General features: G+C 38.6%; 1 protein-coding gene across 2 annotated transcripts; it reads right to left on the bottom strand.

The window, feature by feature from the left end:
- Positions 1 to 1127: 1127 nt before the first annotated feature.
- On the bottom strand, positions 1128 to 19021 carry LOC115227430. 2 transcript variants are annotated; one of them, XM_029798264.2, is made up of 10 exons: positions 18773 to 19021; positions 16238 to 17263; positions 15151 to 15307; positions 10811 to 10958; positions 10287 to 10396; positions 8657 to 8770; positions 8096 to 8239; positions 7287 to 7398; positions 4487 to 4751; positions 1128 to 1467 (listed from the first exon to the last, which is right to left on the bottom strand). In XM_029798264.2, the coding sequence occupies exons 1-10, from the start codon at positions 18950 to 18952 to the stop codon at positions 1147 to 1149; spliced, it is 2577 nt and encodes an 858-aa protein (XP_029654124.1). In that variant the 5' UTR covers positions 18953 to 19021; the 3' UTR covers positions 1128 to 1146. The 2 variants fall into 2 exon arrangements, with proteins under 2 accessions (XP_029654124.1, XP_036354516.1); XM_036498623.1 differs by lacking the exon at positions 18773 to 19021 and adding an exon at positions 17486 to 17489.
- Between the last annotated feature and the right edge of the window lie 2042 nt (positions 19022 to 21063).

Genomic DNA, 21063 nt, shown 5'->3' with positions numbered 1-21063 from the left:
CCAGTTGATCTGATCAACGGAACGTCCTGCCGTGGAATTAACGTGAAAGTGGCTGAGTACTCCACAGACACATATACACTTAACGTAGTTCTCGGGGAGATTTCAGCATGATGCAGGGTGTAATTGGGCTGGCCCTTTGAACCATAGGTATTTCTCATGTTCGCCAGGTGAGTGGACTGGAGCAACGTGAAATAAAGTATCTTGCTCAAGGATACAACGCGCCAACGGGAATCGAACTAAGGGCCTTACGACCGCGAGACGAATGGCCCCTTGCCACTAAGTCACGTGCCTTCAAAAATACTATATACATATAAATGCACATATGAATACGTTCCCAAACAGGGTGTTAAAGGTTCAGGCATCTGCGCCCCTATTCAAACCCCACCAAAGAACTCCGAAAACATTTATCAACCCTACACGCCTACCAACCCCTTAACACCCTACACGCCTACCAACCCCTTAACACCCTACACATATTTCTACCCAATAGATTCGCATTCTTATAGCCAAACATAAGAATTTAGAGACCAGGGGACGTAACTCTTAGTAAATTCCACAATTATTTTCCGTGACTTCATTTCGTTCCCGCTCTCTCCTTTTTACAACAACCACAAACGAAATGTGGCATTTTGTCACCTCCTGCCACAAGGAACAGTCGAATATTTATTCTATGCCTTCCATCTCTGACTCGGAAACACATGTGTTTTAGATAACCATCCAGCTATCCAATATCTGGTTATCTGACAATAATTTTACTTTAAACAGAATACTTTTTCTCGAGTATTTATTTACTATTTTTCGTTTTGGGATTTGGTTTGCAGGAGTCTTTATATGAGTTCGTGTGTTGAAGCATATTCTATTGTGTCTGAGGAGAGTCGTTTTCTTTTTTGCCTTATTATGTAACACACTCACCGGTAAAATTTCCACGTTTTTCTTATTTTTATTATCCTAAAATTTTCGTTGCGTCTTGCAACCTTTTCAATCGTTTTATTTATTATTCTTTAACAAGAACAGCTTTGACACGGCTTCGAAGTTTCGGCTTGCTTATCCTTCATCAGACTGTGATATGTTTGAGTTCATCTATTAAACTGACAACAGCTATAATGTAGTCAATCATACCAAAAATGTTAAATCATAAACCATTCTTTATTCTACAATCTTTAATCGTTGTTGAATATCGATTTCATATAAATTAGATCTCAGTCCGCAAAGTTTATGAATATAATTCTCTTGAGTACAATTAAAATAAAGAATGAAACTCTTGCAATAATGACAAAGAACAGGGATTGAGTCCATGAGGAGTCCAGCCCGTTCTTCATTTCGGTTGAGTTTATCTACCAGGAGTATTTTCAAGGACTGGTACTTGGCAATAGCATTGGAATATCGTAGCTTGTGTTTCTCATTTACACTTCGTTTCAATAGTTGTCTTATTTCGTTCAAAAGATTCTCCAAATGAATCAGCTGGTTCTAAAAATAAAAAGAAAGTGAAATTAATATATATATATATATATATATATATATATATATATATATATATATATATATATATATATATATATATATATATTATCTTCATCATCATCATTTAACGTCCGTTTCCCATGCTGGCATGGGTTGGACGGTTTGACTGAGGACTGGCAATCCTGTAGGATGCACCAAGCTCCAATCTGATCTGGTAAGGTTTCTACAGCTGGATGCCTTTCCTAATGCTAACCACTCTGAGAGTGTAATTCATGCTTTTTACGTGTCACCAACACGGGAGCCAGTCAGGTGGCGCTGGCACTGACCACGTTTGGATGGGGCTTTTTATGTGCCACCGGCACGGGGAGCCAATCAAGCAGCACTAGCATCGTCCTGATGCTGGAGTTGACTTTGCTCAAATCTTAGAACTGAGAAGCAGGACTGGCACCAGGTCCTATGTTCTGATGCTTTTTTTTTCCAGGAAGAAAAATGGAATGTTGCATCGCTTCATATTTTCTTTTAGTTTGTCTTTGAAGAACAAGAGTAGAATTCCAACAGACTTTCCTGCTGGAAAATGGCCAAAGAGAAGTTGCTTTAGATTTCTAATATCACTCATACACGAGAGATGATCTCATACATTCTGGAAACTACCATACCTATTTATTTACTGCCCACAAGGGGCTAAACATAGAGGGGATAAACAAGGACAGACAAACAAATTAAGTCGATTACATCGACCCCAGTGCGTAACTGGTACTTATTTAATCGACCCCGAAAGGATGAAAGGCAAAGTCGACCTCGACGGAATTTGAACTCAGAATGTAGCGGCAGACGAAATACTACTAAGCATTTTGCCCGGCGTGCTAACGTTTCTGCCATTGAAGTAATTGGTTGGGAGGCACTTCACGAAACTTAGGAATCACCAAAACCAATGGAGGACCGAGATACCTGACATAATTTTTTCCTACTATAGGCACAAAGCCTAAAAACATGGACGAATGGTTTAGTTAATTATATTGACCCCAGTACTCAACTGGTATTCTATTGACCTTGAAAGGATGAAAGGCCAAGTCAACCCTGGTAGTATCTGAACTGAGAACATAAAAGAGCCAGGAGCAAAACTGGTAAGTATTTTGTCTAGCAAGGTAACGATTCTGTCAGCTTGAGGCCCTAACCTGACATATCGCTATGGTTTCAAATTTTGGCACAAGGCCAGCAATTTCAGGAGTGAGCGTAAATTACATCAACCCCAGTGCTCAACTGGTACTTATTTTCTTGATCCCCAAAAGAACAAAAGGCAAAACTGACTCCAGCAGAATTTGAACTCAGAACGGGAAGGCGGACGAAATGCCAATAACCATTTTGCCCAGCATGCTAATGATTCTACCTGTTTGACACCTTAATACAGAGAATAATATTGATTTCGCATTTTGGCACAAGGCCAGCAATTTCAACGAATCGGGTGGAAGGCTGGTTACATCGACCCCAGTGCTCAATTGGTTCTTATTTTATTGACCCCGAAAGGATGAAAGGTAAAACTGACATCAGCAGAATTTGAACTCAGAATGTAAAGACGGACGAAAATCTGTTAAGTATTTTGCCTGGTACAGTAACGATTCTGCCAGCTTGCTCTTCTTTAGCTGACATATCATAATAAAATTCTTCACGGTAGCAGCTACTTGAAGAATGAAGAAGTCATACCAACCCATCCTTCCATTAATCCTATGCCTCTCAACCATTTTCTGCCCTCTGGACCACTTTGGTTCCTATTTTACTCAAAGAGATCTTCTTAACCATTCAATGTTTAAAAATACCCATTCTTTTATTTATTTATTTATTTTTTACATTTCAACCCTAAGGCTGTGACCATGCTGGGGCACCTGGTTATTGTATTAAAAACATTCTTAAAATATTGGGTCATCCCATAAATGAGATTTTTTCAGTTGCATGCATTAAAAGTCGGAGGGGGGATGGGATAAACTACCTTCATCAACTTGCTTTATAGCAGGTAGTAATTTTACCATGTACTTATTCTTAGTGCAAGTTTTGAAGGCAACAATGCAACGAAAAGTGCAAGGAATATTAATACAGTATATGGGGTCATACAATAAGTGTAAGCCAGTGTCAATAGTGGTTCCTGAAATTACGAGCCGGAAACTACAACCTAGAAGATTGGCTTCATCTTGGAAGATCTGTAGAGCTCAACGAGGACAACCTGCAAACCCAGAGGAAGAAAATCCCATCGTAATTGTTGAGGAACTAGCAGAGAATCTTGGGTTTGGTAATTCAACCATTCAACTTAAGTCAGTGTTAGAAGAAAAACGGCCATCTTTGGTTTCAAGACGGAAGTTGTACTTCCATTAGGATAATGCTTGGCTACATACGACGATGACATTTCCAAAGCTGGAGCAGTTTGAATGGGAAACGATGCCCCACCCAGCATATTCACCAGACATTGCTCCATCTGATTATCATTTATTCCACACTCTTCAAAATAATTTGGACAGGAAAAATATGAATTATGTAGACAAGGTGTTGCCCCAGCATGGCCGCGGCCTTCGGGCTAAAACATTTTTAAGGATTTAAGGTCCGAACCGTACTGGAAGAGTATTTTATTTATGGACAAATGAATTTTGGTAAAAGGCCCTTGCAAGTCTACCAGATAAATAATGGAAGAGCATTGTAGAAAATGAAGGAGGGTAACATTTAGATTAAAAAAGATTTTAATTATCTTAATTTTGAAAAAATAAAAGAAACCACATTATTTATGGGATGATCCAATATTTTTGTATTTTAGAAGTATTACCAATTTATCAATCATCAATCAATCAATTATCAATCCATCAATCAACCAATCAATCAATCCATCAATTAATCCACCAATCAATCCAGTAATCGATCAAATAATCAATTCATCATCAATCCATCAATAAATATCCATCATCAATCCATCAATCTGTCCACCATCTATCTATCAGTCAATCTATCAATCAACAATGACAACATATATGATAATTAACCATACCTGAGGGTTTTCCAAATTAAGATAAACCATGTGTTCTAAAGCCAGAGAGGGTGATTCAGCCTCTGACGAACCGCTCAACAAACGGTCACTGTAACCTTCGAGCATGTCCTTGAAACAACTCTTGGCATTTCCGAATTCCTCTTTCAGCAGATAGCAGTGCGCAATCGCATGAATGACATTCATCTTTCCGGTGTAGTTTGGGTGTATCTGGTTGTAGATATCCAAAGCCTCATGAAAAAATGTCAGGCTGTAGGAGATTTCATGCCTGGAATATGATGGCCGTAGTGGTTCAATGGTAAGATCGAGTCCAAAGTGGTAGTAGTGGTGGTGGTGATGGTGGTGATGGTGGTGGTGAAGATGGTGGTGGTGGTGGTGGTGGTGGTGGTAGCAGTAATAGTACAGGTGGCAGTGAGAGGTGGTGATGGTGGTGATGGTGGTGGTGAAGATGGTGGTGGTGGTGGTGGTGGTGGTGGTAGCAGTAATAGTACAGGTGGCAGTGAGAGGTGGTGATGGTGGTGATGATGATGGTGATAGTGGCAATGGTGATGGTGGTGGTGGTAGCAGTAATAGTACAGGTGGCAGTGAGTGGTGGTGATGGTGGTGATGATGGTGGTGAAGATGATGGTGGTGGTGGTGGTGGTGGTAGTGGTGGTGGTGGTAGCAGTAATAGTACAGGTGGCAGTGAGTGGTGGTGATGGTGGTGATGGTGGTGGTGAGATGGTGGTGGTGGTGGTGGTGGTGGTGGTGGTGGTGGTAGCAGTAATAGTACAGGTGGCAGTGAGAGGTGGTGATGGTGGTGATGATGATGGTGATAGTGGCAATGGTGATGGTGGTGGTGGTAGCAGTAATAGTACAGGTGGCAGTGAGTGGTGGTGATGGTGGTGATGATGGTAATTGTTGCAATAGTAGTGGTGATGGAGATGCTGATGGTGGTGGTAGTGGTTGTAGTGGTGGTGGTGGTGGTGGTAGCAGTAATTGTACAGGTGGCAGTTAGAGGTGGTGATGGTGGTGAAGGCGGCAGTGGTGGTGAAGATGGTAACAGTGGTAGTGATGGAAATGGTGGTGGTTCTGGTAGTGGTGGTGGAGGTGGTGATTGTCATGACAGTGGTGGTGGCGATGGCAGTGGTGGTAATAGCAGTTACTCAAGAAACAGGGAGAGAGAGTGAGAGAAAATTGGGGTGAAAGTGTACAACAGGGGTCGCTACACCCACCCCCTGCCAGAGCCTTGTGGAACTCTAGGTGTTTTTGCTCAATAAACACACACAATGCCCAGTCTGGGAATTGAAACCATGATCCTCCGACTACGAGTCCGCTGCCCTAACTACTGGGCCATTGCACCCCCACACACATATATATATATTATAACTTAGGGTATCTACGAGATACCGGCATGCTGAAAATAGCAGCCAGGATCTGACTCTAAAACCACCTTAAGTGTTCATATAGCACAAGGAGAGAAGACGAAAGGACAAAATAAAACTAGTAAAAAATTACTGGATAATTCTAGATCCCGGATTTCTAGAGTTAGATCCTGGCTGCTATTTTCAGCATGGTGGTATCTCGTAGATACCCCAATTTATAATTTTAATAATAATTATTACCTTTGAAGGTTTTTATTTCCATGCTGGCCACTTGATAAGATCGTTATTTTATTTAAATTAACAATCTTATCCTTATTTATTTATTTATATATATATATATATATATATATATATATATATATATATATATATATATATATATAAATATATAACACAAACACATATATATATATACACATACATACACACACACGATATGTTTTTGTGTATGTGTTAATAGTAAGAAACTCTCTCTTCCGTGTGTGCAGAGAAGAGTTCCAATACACAAACTCCTTACATGGTCATACTAATGGCTGCATGCTCCAGACATGTGTTATATGACAGCAAACATGGAGCAATGTATGTATATGTTCATCATCATCATGTAATGTCCGTTGTCCAGTGTTTGAGTGGTACCTGGATGATTTGACCAGAACTGGCAAGGTGGGGAGCTGCATCAGACCCCAGTCTGATTTGGCAAGGTTTCTATAGCTGGATGCCATTCTTAACACCAACCCCTTCACAGATGTGCTGGTTGCTTTTACATTGCACCACATGGGCGCCTTTACATGGAACCATGTGGGTGCTATTACATGACATTGCAGAGCTACTTTTATTTGGTACCACCAAAAGAGATTTGCACCACCAGAAGGATCAATCTTAACACTTCTGCATCAGAGTACGGGTCTTCTTGAGTACGGCATGGTACCGGGTATCACCATGTTTAATCCAGGAAGATCTTTTACGGGTCTACAAGTGGTATATGCTGCACACTGTACCGACCAACTATGCGCTCCTCTCTTTTAGGCCAGTCTCTTACAGTGGAATGATTCCTGTCATTGCAGCTGTTCCAAACACACTAGAAGCACATATTTTTGGTATATCCCAGCTGCAGTCCTAGAAGGAGGGAAATCACCTTTAAATCAAATATTCATGTTTAAGCGTTTGTATGTAGCTACCACACATGTGGCATTAAGTTTCTTATATCTTCTTGACTCAATGTGGAGAATTTTGTGATTCAGGACCAACTTGAGCAGCATAAATAAAATCATGTTTAACTCTTGGAATACTGTTTGTCTAAATTACACACAGCCTCACATTCACAATCAACCAATTACTTACATTCGCAAATACATTCAGTTAATCTGGTTGGTCAAACAAAACTACTTCCAATCTCAAATGCACTTGACCAATGAGGCTTATCAAACCAAAGTACTTACATTCTCAGATACACATAACCAGTGTAATGCAATACCAAGGAGGTGTTCATGTGTAGCCATCTATGCTTCTTTTGGATATCCTTGGCACTGAACAGGAGTTGAAGTGCTTTACCTGGAGGAAGAAGGAGAAATATTAGTTTCAAATTTTGGCACAAAGCCAGCAATTTTGGGGAGGGGGTAAGTTGATTACATCAACCCCAGTGTTTGACTGGTACCTGCTTTATTGACCCCGAAAGGATGAAAGGTAAAGTCATGTTGATTGTATGAAATATGGGTTTCATATTAGGGTTAGCAAGTTCAGGGGAGGTGAGTAAATCAATTACATTGACTCCAGTATACTACTGGTACTTATTTTATTGACCTCAAAATGATGAAAGCTAAAATTCAACCTTGACAGAATTTGAACTCAGAATATATAAATGGACAAAATGCCACTAACAACTTTGCCCAACGTGTTGGTAATTCTGACAGTTCACCATCTTAAGAAGGAGAAATATTCTTTTCTACTCTAGGGACAAGGCCTGAAACTTTTGGTGTTGGTGTTTGTAGTGGGGGGGCAGTCGATTAGATCAACCCCCAGTATGCAATTGGTACGTAATTTATCGACCCCAAAACAATGAAATGCAAAGTTGACCTCGGTGGAATTTGAACTCAGAACGTTAAGACAGATGAAATGCCGCTAAGCATTTCACCTGGCACGCTAACGCTTCTGCCAGCTTGTCACCTTAAGAAAAATTAATAAAGAAAACGACCAAATATTTATATTTGTAGTTTTAGATTTTACTTAAAACTTAAAACTCTGTACTTACTGTGTTTGCCAAAGTTTCGGGATAATAAATTTGCTACATTACAGTACGATATCACAGATATCTTTGGATTTACAGTAACAATTTTCAATCTTTCACTAAGTGCAGCATTATAAAATTTGATTGCTTTATTATATTGTGAACCATCTGTTAAAAGACAAAATGAAATGATATAAACGTAATATTTCCCTATGGCCAGAGATGCTTTCACAGAAGACTGTAAATGAACAACACTGCATGGATGACAGTGACATTCGTTTACAACTATCATGCAAAGTCAAGGTAGGGAGATAGCAATACACTCATAAACATAAACGCACACACACACACACACAAATATATGGCTTTTATCAGTTTCTGTCAACCACATCCACTCACACAAATTGACTTGGTTGTCTCAGGGCCATAGTGGAAACCATCTACCCAAGGTGCCATGCAGTGGGCTTGAATTCAAAACCACGTTTTTGGGAAACAAAATTCTTCACCATACAGCCACACCTGTGCTTAAATAGAAAGTAACAAAATATTTAGGGGAAAAAAGGGGGCTGGTGGTACCATACTTACTCCTTTCGTAATTAACACCCATTGTATTCAGCATTTTAGATAAAACAGGAGTAGTCAAGCCTGACATTTTCTTTAAGTTTTCTGTCAATATTTTCTCACATTTATCATAATAACCTGCAAAGAAGAAGAAGAAGAAGAAGAAGAAGAAGAAGAGAAGAAGAAGAAGAGAAGAAGAAGAAGAAGAAGAAGAAGAAGAAGAAGTAGAACAAGAAGTAGAAGAATCATTGTATGAGTATATAAACACACTTACCTTTGGTACACCTGGACAGGTGAAAGATAAACATGTTCATCTAAGTGGGGTGATGAAAAGTTACTGGTTTTAAGGCTATCGAGAAAGATCTGGCTGGGGGTAAAACAGTTCTTTTACAGGGCTTAGAAAAACTGAAGGACGACTGTAGGACGTATGTGAATCTGAGAGGGGAATATCATTGTCATCGTCATCATCATTTAAAGTCCACCTTCCATGCTGGCATGGGTTGGAATGTTTGATAGGAGCTGACCAGGCATGAGCCTGTGCTAGACTTCTGTGTCTGTTTTGGCACAGTTTTTACACCTGGATTCCTGTCCTAACACCAACCACCTGGCAATAAAATCATAATTAATTGATCCTCCTCTATTTTCTTTTATCAAAACTTGGAACTTTTCAGCGTCCTCTTGTGTGTACATAATCACATGTTTTATGAGGGGGTGCTGGAAAGTGCCTGGCTTTAAGGATATCGTGAAAGACCTAGTTGGGGGCCCAACTTTCTAAATTCTTTTACAGGACTTAGAAAAACTGAAGGACCTCTGCAGCAAATGTGAGAATCTGTGAGGGGAATATGTTGAGTAAAATCATAATTAACTGATCCTCCTGCACTTTCCTTAACTCAAAGCCAGGAACTTTCTCAGCATCCCCTCATGTCCACATACACTTAACAACCACATGACAGAATCTATAATGTAGTCTTCAGCTTTGCATACATGGTACATGTTGGGCTATGGGTCTGTGGATTGTAACTAGTCTTGCAGTCGGTTTAGCTACATGTCAGACATGCGCATAGTCAGGAGAAAGGCCCCTGACTAAACAACAACACCATCACACCGACTCATAAAGGCCAGTTTCCCAGTTTCCATGGCGTAAATATTTCCCACCTGGATGGGACACCAGTCCATCACAGGATAACTCACTTTTTCCAGCTGACTGGACTGGAGCAACGAAAAAATGAAGTGTTTTGTTCAAGAAAACAACACATCGCCCACTCCAGGAATTGAAACCACAATCTTATGATCATGAGTCTAACACTAAGACCTGTGCCTTCACTCATGGCAACTATTACCAGACACAAACCACATTCTGTCACATATTACACATGACCACAACTGCAAATCAACAAAGAAGCCTCTATGTGGATACTCAACTTGCTAGAAATAGATAACAATCAAAATTTCCCTTGCAAATCACTGCCTTATTAATAAAAGGGCACATTAGACAATGTACCCCTTGTTTCCCTACACATAAGAAAAAGGTTAGACTTTTTACAGCTGGTAGACTTTTGATCATAGATCTGCTCAACAAGTGCTGACCTGGGGCCAAATAAAACCACCACCACCACCACCATCACCACCATGAGAGACATAATACAGTTATTACCAACAAATGAGAGGTTGTAGGCCAGGGTAGAGGCACATTTGATCTTCGCATCCTGCACCATCTGTGGACTCGCATCATTAACGGTCATGTTGTAACCCATTTCTGCAAAACTGAGGAACAAATCAAGCAGTTATCATCATCATCATCATCATCATCATCATCATCATCATTATCCTTATCATCATCATCATCATCATCATCATCGATACCACCACAACCACCACCACCACCACCACATTATACTAAAGAACAAAAGTGGGAGTGAGGAAAAGTTAGAGATGAATGAGGAAGAAAGGAAAACAGAGAATAGAGAAAGAAGGTTGGAGATAGTATAATAGATATAAGAGATAGAATAGAGAGAGAGAGAGAGAGAGAGAGAGAGAGTGGGATAGGGAGAGAGATGATAGATAGAGAGAGACAGAGAGAGAGAGAGAGTGGAGAGGAGAGAGAGAGAGAGAGAGGAGAGTGGGAGAGAGAGAGAGAGTGGGAGGGAGAGAGATTTTCATCTGACTTGTACGACATACTTCAAGGCTTCCACCTGATTTCCCCGTATATAAGCGTTGTCTGCCATGCTATTGTACAGCAGCACCCGTCGGTACTGGATGTTTCTCGATTTCAATACATCCAAAGCCTTCTTGTAGTGCTCCATGGCTTCTTTGTATTCTCCATAACCTGTGGAAAACACAAGGAAATATTCTGTGTTACAATGATGCCCAAAGTAATAGCTACACCTACAACAACAACAACAGCAACATCTACAAATAATAAAAAAGCAGCAGACAACATCACTGGCAATGGTAGCCTCTACACATTAACTCAATATTGTCAGAAATAACAGCTAAATTTCACTCAAATCACAATGAGTCATCTTACAAAAGGAAGAGCACACTAGATGATGTAGTTATTGATATACATAGAAAATGGTATGATCAGATAGAACACCTTCAATCAGAGGTCATTCTATCAAAACTGACCTGGAGGTCAGCAACAATGACAGCAGCAGCAACAACAACAACAGACCAATCAGTATTAAAAATAAGTAATGGGTGTATATGCATTGTACAACAGCACAGTATCAACTGATAAGCCTTTCATATACCCAGTAGCGTATTATGATTTCATAACGAGATATGGCGTCTCAACCAGTAATTAATAAACTTAAAGACTCACATGTATTACATAGTGGTAATGTGGTTCAAGTGTTAATTTGTATTCCATTGCCTTTTCAATATAGCATGGTGTGTTCAATTCACACAGCAGACAAATGATGTTTATCATCAATTATTCATTAAAAGGCTCCGACATGGTTGTGTGGTAAGAACATTCCTGCTCAACCAAAGGGTTCTGAGTTCTCCCCACTGCATTACACTTTGGACAGGTGTCTTTGCTATAGCCTTAGGCTGGCCAAAGCCTTATGAGTGGATCTGGTTGAAAGAAACTGAAAAAAGCCCATCGTATATGTATACATATATACAAATACAAGTAAATAAATGAAGTTGAATGCAGATGCTATTCAAATTCTTTTACTATCGACATATGTTTCGAAGACAACATTGGTTTTATTCCAAAGGAATAAACGGTGTCAATTACAATCTTCTCATCAGGAAAGAAAGAGAACCTATCTCAACATTTTCCATGTTAACAGTAAACAAAGGATAATTTATTCATCCATTTATATATACAAATATATATGTATGTATTTTCTTTTTTTAAAGCATTCACTAATTACAGGATCCTTAGAGCACTGAAAACCTAAGAGTTACTAGAATAAAATGGACACCAGACAGAAGTCAATAGGTGAAGATGTACATTAGACTTAAAAGACTGAAGGACATATTAAAGCGGAAAAGAAGACTGTGGAAGGGAATTCCAAAGTTCAGAGGCGTGAGGGAAGAAACTGGTTCTGTAAAGGGCTTTACGGCGCTTAGGAGGTTGCACGGGATACTGATGGATACAAGTCTGGTTGATCGGTGATAAGTTCTTGGAGGAGGAACCAGAGAGGAGAGCTCAGCTGAACAATGTCTATGGAAATACTTATAGAAAAGGGACAAGGAAGACCCACATGATGACGATGAGAGAGTGAATCCAATTTAGAAGATAGATCAGGACCAATAGAATATGAATACAGCATCGAATGCAGCCCAACAGAGTGAAACAATCTGCAGGAGCACCTGCCCATAAGTGAGAACAGTACTCAATGCATCTCTTATGATAAAATGCAGATTTTCTCTGCCTCCCAAACCGTTCGTTTTTTACACAATTCTACAATACAGAAATTCTTCAATTGGAATTTACCTATAATTTTTCTAAGTAGAATCCATTGGGTCATGGCATGTAAAGTTTTTTCAATTTCACCCCCAATTAAGAAAAAATTCGAGAAAACTCAATATTTTACGATTTCCCTCTTTCAGTTCAAGTGCTTCACTCCTACCATTACCACTACACTTTCTCCACCTTTCTCTTTGCAAGTGTGCAACAATTAAAGTGAAAGTATTTATATAAAAGGGATGAGCAATTAATACTGGTCATCCTTTTTGCTAGAAGATCCGCTATGGTCTTATATGCTACACCACTGGTTTTCAATTCATATTAATCAAATTAATATTCAATTTTTCACCCTTATTATGTGTGTGTGTATCTCTTATGATAAAAGGCAGATTTTCTCTGCCTCCCAAACCGTTCGTTTTTTATACAATTCTGCAATATAGAATTTATTCAATTGGAATTTACCTATCATTTTTCAAAGTAGAATCCATTGGGTCATGGCATGTAAAGTTTTTTTCAATTTCACCCCCAATTAAGAAAAAATTCGAGAAAACTTAATATTTTACGATTTCCCTCTTTCATTTCAAGTGCTTCACTCCTACCATTACCACTACACTTTCTCCTCCTTTCTCTTTGCAAGTGTGCAACAATTAAAGTGAAAGTATTTATATAAAAGGGATGAGCAATTAATACTGGTCATCCTTTTTGCTACAAGAAGATCCGCTATGGTCTTATATGCTACACCACTGGTTTTCAATTCATATTAATCAACTTAATATTCAATTTTTCACCCTTATTATGTGTGTGTGTATTAGCAATTCGTATAAAATTGCATCAATGACTTGAACTTGAATAAGTGGTTTCACATAAATGGGGATACATTAAAAAGGTTTGTTGTTATTATTATTACTGTTTGACTATTGTAATCACGTTTGTTGGTTCCTCGTCAGGGAAACGTTGTTGTGTTGCATTTGTTAAATAATTGTAAACCGTAACCCTCCCCCTTTTGGAGAAGGGGCTTTGGTTATTGTTTTAAAATTGGACGATGCAAGCTTATCGTTTGGGATGAATGCACGATGGCCCACAGAGGTGCTCTTGAGGCACTAGATAGATCGCTCAGAGACATCAAACACTCTTCAGCTCCCATGGGAGGCATAACACTTCTTCTTTCAGGGGACTTCCGACAAACACTTCCCGTTATTCCCAAAGGGACTAGAACTGATGCAGTAAGTGCGTGTCTTAAGTCATCCACATTGTGGCCACTGGTGAAGATTCTCAAATTTCACACCAATATGCGTGTTTATATGCGACATAATATCACATCAGCAGCATTTTCTCACACCCTCCTTGCACTTGGCGAAGGCAAAATACCAGGGGATGAAAATGGTAATATTGCCATCGATTCCATTTGTACCATTGTTAAAACGCCTTCTGATCTCAGAGATGCAGTGTTCCCAGATCTACAAGCTAATTATCAGAATATGGATTGGATTGGCCAAAGGGCTATTCTGGCCCCGAGGAATAAAACTGTTCACCATATTAATGATGAAATGCTAAAACTCATTCCTGGGGATGTCTATGTATATAAGTCTATCGATACAACTCCTGACGCAGAGGACGTCATCAACTATCCAACAGAGGTACTCAATTCCTTTGAGCCCACCGGACTACCACCACACATTCTCAAACTTAAAGTTGGTGCCCCTATAGAAATTTGGTTCCCCCCCAAAAAAAATGCAATGGCACACGTTTGATCGTTAAGTCCTTATCTCCCACCGTAAACTTATATCGATATTTGCCTGAATAATCATCATAATTCAGTGCAATCATTAACAGTACTTTCAAGCAATCCAGCCCCGAGCATCGCCGGGCAATTCTGCTAGTATATATATATATATATATATATATACATATATATATACGCACACACACACACACACACACACACACACACACACACACACACATATATATATATATATGTATATATACATATATATATATATATATATATATAATATATATATATATATGTATGTATGTATGTATGGATGGATGGATGCATGCATGCATGCATATGTATATATATATGAATATATATGTATATGGGTTATTCCATATCAAATCATCCAGTTTCAGAAAAATTTCCCTGGTCACCCCCTCAGATCCCTCTGAAAAAATTCATACCAGCTCCTGCAGAATTAATATGATTCACATTTGTGTCTGACCTAAGTATGTTTTAAAATTATGACTTCTTTGGTCATGTGTTCAAGGTTATCGGACAAAGAAGGTTGCTCAAGGAGCTGCCTTCCAAATGTTTATGTACATACATATATAGGGATGGGAGCATGCATGTATGGATATATGTATAGAATGTTAATAAAGTATAGAAATCATGCTTTATGAAACATACACGTATTTTGGTAAATTACTGCTAGTATTACGTAATTGCTTTTAGAAACATTATATAATCTCGTAAACACCTCTTCAGTATTTAGCAAAATATACAAAAAATGGTGCTAAATGCTCAACATTCCTGTTAAGCATATTATCTACATCAGTGGGATGACAAAATCTACACACCATCGTCATATCATACCTGGTAAATCTGTCAATGATACACCATATGCTATATTCATAAGAGCTTGTTCTTCTTCATTACCAAATAACAGGGAGTTTTGTAGACATGCTTGGAAAAACTGTCTTGAATCTCTAGGGTGACATAGCATCAGTATATCTGAGGCTTTTAATGTTATCTAAAAGACAAAGACAGTAACATGTGTTAATATTTTGTCTGTAGAAATAATGTGGTGAGCTGGCAGAACCATTAGCACACTAAACAGAATGCTTGGTGGCATTTTGTCTGCCTTCGTGTTCTGAGTTCAAATCAATTTTCCTCTTCCCACAAATTGCTGGCCTTGTAGCAAAATTTGAAATCAACGTTTTTATGAAAAATATTAATGATTTCAAATCTTTTCTGCCCCAGGGAAATAATAATAATAATAATAATAATAAAAAAAAATAATAATAATAATAATAATTCTTTCTACTACTTTTCCCTTCTTTGTCAGTGTTGATAACTTTAAGTTTCACATCAGATCATTTGCAAGCCCTTGAGAATGCAGCATATACCTGACCTATTTCTTTTACTACCCACAAGGGGCTAAACACAGAGGGGACAAACAAGGACAGACAAACGGATTAAGTCGATTACATTGACCCCAGTGCGTAACTGGTACTTGATTTATCGACCCCGAAAGGATGAAAGGCAAAGTCGACCTCGGCGGAATTTGAACCAAGAACGTAACGGCAGACGAAATATGGCTAAGCATTTCGTCCGGCGTGCTGACGTTTCTGCCAGCTCGCCACCTTATACCTGACAGCATATACCTGGCCATGGCTGAATACAGGTTCAGGTAAGAATAGCCCCATTTTATTAAAAGTCTTCTGTTGTGATTTACTGATAGTCACTGCATATGACAGGCGAACGGGGAACTGGTGAATGGCAAGTTTTGGATGTGCATGCAAACTCTTATATGGACCTCCATGGGCCATATGGCCCTCAATTGAGAACCAATGGTAAAGATGTGGGAAGATGTAACTCAGGTTAAACGAAAATGCGACATATGAAAGACTGACTTACAACACAAGATACAAGACACGTTGTTAAGGACAAAATATCTTACCTCATAATAAACTCCATATGTCCTACCATCTGAGGGTGCATCAATCCCTTTCTTCATCAGAAACGAAATATTTTCCCAGTTGTTGTTCATTATTCCGAGTGCTTCATATATGAGGCCTTTATCATAAATATCTTGAGCCTTCATCAGACTTTTCCCAATAATGTTTGTATATTTGAGCTTTACCAAATCATTGCTGTGTACATTGTCAATCTGTTGTTTAGTAATTGCACGTATTAATTCTTGTACTTGGAAATACTGTAATTCTAAATCTGAACTGATCAAACCTTGCTCCACAAGTGGCATCAAAACATGCATCTTGGAAGCTGGTTGACTAGAAGAACCAGTCATTTCAACAGCTTCCTCAATACCAAATCTTCCAGGAAAATATGAAAGCACTTTGAGAGCTTCTTGCTGTTCGTGAGAGAGTTGAGAAAAGTACTTGTCCATTTCTTGTTTGATATTACGTCTGTTAATTGTACATTCGTCCAGCCAGTCATTGAGCTTGGTTTCATCACAAATCATTTTGTAGATATCATTAAAAGAGAAATTATGACGAAACTGGGAGAATTTTTCTGCAAAGTAAATAAGAAGTCCTGGCAGGCCACAGGCATATCTGATGATGTTGTGTATTTGTTCTTTGTTCTCATCATCCGTCTCAATGTCTGAACAGCGACCGAAAAGAAGCTGGGCATCTTTAATGGACAATGGACTCACTTTACACTCTGCAAATCTGATTCTATCAAACTGAAATGGTTTTCCACCACTTAAAATGAGAATGATTTTTAGATTTCTGTGCAGTGAAAAGTCATTGTCGCAAAGCTCCTGGAAACCTGGAAGGAAGCTTTCTTGAATGTTCTGGAAATCATCAAAAATACAAATTTTCCATTTCGTGTTGGTGATACTGGAACAATTGGTGAATGTATTGTACATGTTGGAAATATCAGACCAACTGCTATTATTAGAAATATGGATGTGTTTTATGTGGAGTCTTTCGGGGTTGATTTCATCCTTCAATTCTTGACAGACCTGTCATATTAGAAACATAACATTAGAACAAGTTCAAAGATTTCCATAGATTCACTTATCATTTTATTGGTCTCTCAGTTTTTCTCTTTCTCTGTCTGACTTTATTACTCCCTCTCAATAACTGTTTCTTTGTCTATTCTTTTGTCTATGCATTAGTTCAGGGTATCCTTTATATTCCTTCATATTCATCTTACAGTTTGTCTAAGTATCTTTCTGGATAACAGTTTGTCACTTTGCCATTCTATCTCTTTAATTATCTTTCTATTAATTACACAGTTGCTTCATCTCTTTTACTATCCATCTCTTATTTCATCTACATCTCTCTCACTCTCTGTCTATCAATCAATTATTCTTGTGCTTGAGAAGATCTGTCAAGTCAAGTGAGGTCGTAGTCAGGGCTGATGCTGGTGTTTCGTAACTGGCACGTGAAAAACACCCCTTACACTCTTGCAGTGGTTGGTGTTAGGAGGGGCACCCATCTGTAGAAACCATGACAAATTAGAGTGGAACCTGGTGAATCTCCCCAGCTTACCAGTTTTCAGTCAAACTGGCAGACCCTCTACAGCCAGATGCCCCCCTGACACCAAACTTACTTGTTTCCAAGGAAATATTTCTCTATAGGAAATTTCCATGGAATATTGGAAGTTAACGACATTCATTTACAAGAAATCTACAATGTCAAGCCGAGGAGATGCAAACATACAGACACACACAAACACACATATACACACCTGTCTGCCTACCTACCTACCTACCTACCTACCTACCTACCTACCTACCTACCAACCTACCTACCTACCTACCTACCTACCTGCCTACCTACATACATACATACATACATACATACCTATCTACCTAACTGCCTACCTACTTACCTACCAACCTAACTACATACCTACCTATCTACCTACCTACCTACCTACCTACCTACCTACTTACCTACCTACCTACCTACCTACCTACCTATCTACCTACCTACCTGCCTACCTACATACATACATACCTACCTATCTACCTAACTGTCTACCTACTTACCTACCTATCTACCTACCTACCTACCTACCTAACTAACTACCTAACTACCTACCTACCTACCTACCTACCTACCTACCTACCTACCTGCCTGTCTACCTGCCTGTCTACCTACCTACCTACCTACCTACCTATCTACCTACCCACTCACTTACATACATAATATATAAAGCAGTCAAACTTCTCTCAAACTGCCCATCTTCTTCATAACATAGGACAGGATACATTAAATAATATGATCATTGCCATAGACAGAATGGTTACAGGAGAAATACCTTTGATCATAGGTCAACCATCAACTCACCAAACGGTACAAAGACTTCAGTGACTGCCATTGTATGGGATTGAACAAGAAATGCTTTTCTCTTTAGTCAGTAACTTAACTGTAAAACCTCAAGGATCCCTAATAACCTACAGAAAGGCAAAATGCAATAAGGTTAACGTAAAGAAAAGAGAAAACAATAGTAAATTTCTTACAGTTTTCACAAGACTTGTTTTGCCAACATAAGGCAGTCCATAAACTTGTATTATTTGAGTATCTTCATCCTTGATCAAGATCTTCAGTTCTTCCCTCTCATAATGTCGTCCAACAAAGTGTCTGCCAGAATTGCCTTGATGTCTCATGTAATTGGGGGGTAATCGATATGGTGTTGCCATACTGATAATTTAGAAATTTCTTTCGTCTTTCTGAATTTTCAAAAGCTGGAATTCTGGTGAAGATAAACAGAAGAGATAATTGTTGTGTCATGGGATAAAGTGGGACCCTCAACTATGTATGATGCTTAGAAAAATAAAATTCTATAAATTTTCCACAAGAACAAATTCTACATCAAACTTAGGTGATGGGACACTTGCAAATGATGGAGGGTTCGAAGAAGTCGTTGAGGATTCTGCTGTTGAATTGCTCGTGTCCCAGATAGATTGTTAATTAATCAAGGAACTGATTTTGTTAGATCAAGAGTAAAATGAGTAATGGTCGTGCCGGATATCTTGGAAGTTTTCTTTACATCTTTGAAACTGAAACCAAAAAAGATTAGTATGACTGGAAACAAAAGTAAGAGCTTGTTACGGTTATCATTTTAGATTTTCAGGAGAAATTGTAACCAGCAGTGGTTTGTTATGACGTTTCGTATCTGAAGCAAATGAGTGCTGGCTATAATTTCTTAAGGAAATCTTTAGAGATGACTTTAACATGTGATTTAATAGCACTGCTAACACAGGAGAAAACAGTATCGACTTATAAGAGTATTTAAGTGAAACTGGTCAGACAAGTACCAAGAAGCTTTGGAAGAAATTTCTTAATGTCAGAATTCTCATTATCACATTTTGACCCGAATTTACAAACGGTAGTGGCATCAGACACTAGTGAAAATGGTATTGGAGCTGTGAATTTACACAATTATGAAGATGCTAGCATGAAAGCTGTAGCTCATGCATTCCTTATTTCTGGCTGAGAAAATTTACAGTCAAATAGAGAAGGAAGAATTAGCCATCATATTTGTGGTAATGAAATTCCATAAATTTATCCTTGGAAGACAATTCTGCTTGCAGACAGACCACCACCCATTATTATCAATCTATGGGTAAAAAATTGTATTCCCACACATGCAGCCAACAGAATGCAATGCTGGGGAATGATCTTAGGGAATCATGACTTAAAAATGGAGTATTTGCTGTCTAAAAAATAGGTACATTCAGATAGTTTGTTGAGGTTTAATACTAAAATATAGTGAACCACTAGGAGACACAGTGATAGTGGCGTTAAGAGCCGAAAATGGAATAAAAGGTATATTATGCAATGTTGTGCATGAATTACCTATCATATTGGATGAAATAAAAATTAAGGCGGAGATGGATGAGTTTATTATGAAAATGAAAAAATAGAGAGATCAGAAGAAACAAATGAAAAATGTGTTTTGTTGGATGAAACACAGTTTTGAACTTGTGTTTGATATGTGATAATGTGCTTATGTATGCACAGATGATCGTAGTGCCTGCCTCATTACAAGATCAAATGTTAAAGGAATTCCACACTAGACATTCAGGAATTTCTAGAATGAAGTCACTTAGTAGTAGTTATCTGTACTGGCCAAAAGTAGATCTAGATATCGAGAAGCTGGTAAAATCCTGCAGAGGCTGTGCTCTTGCAGCAAAGTCACCACCTTCAAAATTTCGATCTTTGCCCAAGACTGATTTTCCATGGACCAGGCTACACCATAAATTTAGCAGGACCATTAAATGGATCTTATTATCTAATAGGGGTATATAGATTTACAAAATTGCCAGAAATGTATAAATGTAGAAAACTGACCTCCACAGTAACAGTGGATTTACTACACGAACATTTTGCAAAGTGTGGTGTTCCGGGCACCATGATCTCCTGATAATGGTAAACAATTTATTGCAAGTGAATTTAAGAGATTTTGCAAGACACTCTCAATTAAGCATATCACTACTTCTCTGGGTTACCCAAGATCGAACAGATAAGCTGAGGAAATCCAGAAATGAGGTCGTGGATGATGTAACATTGCAACTATTCCTGAGCATTTACTGTGTAACACAAAACGCAAATACCGCTTCAGGCATGTTGCCTGCTGAACTGACCTTGGCAAGAAAAATTACGTCAGCTTTGACAAGTTATTATCTGGAAGAAAAGTAAAAGCCAGGGAAAGCACTAAAAATATGACCAAGTATTTAAAAACTGGTGATAAGGTGTTTTTCAGAGTGTACAGAAATAGAAAAGAAGGTTAGGAAGATGGCATAATAAT

Source organism: Octopus sinensis, unplaced genomic scaffold (genome assembly GCF_006345805.1).
Source record: "Octopus sinensis unplaced genomic scaffold, ASM634580v1 Contig03088, whole genome shotgun sequence".
NCBI classification, from domain to species: Eukaryota; Metazoa; Mollusca; class Cephalopoda; order Octopoda; family Octopodidae; genus Octopus; species Octopus sinensis.
This window is presented reverse-complemented; position numbering and strand designations above follow the sequence as displayed.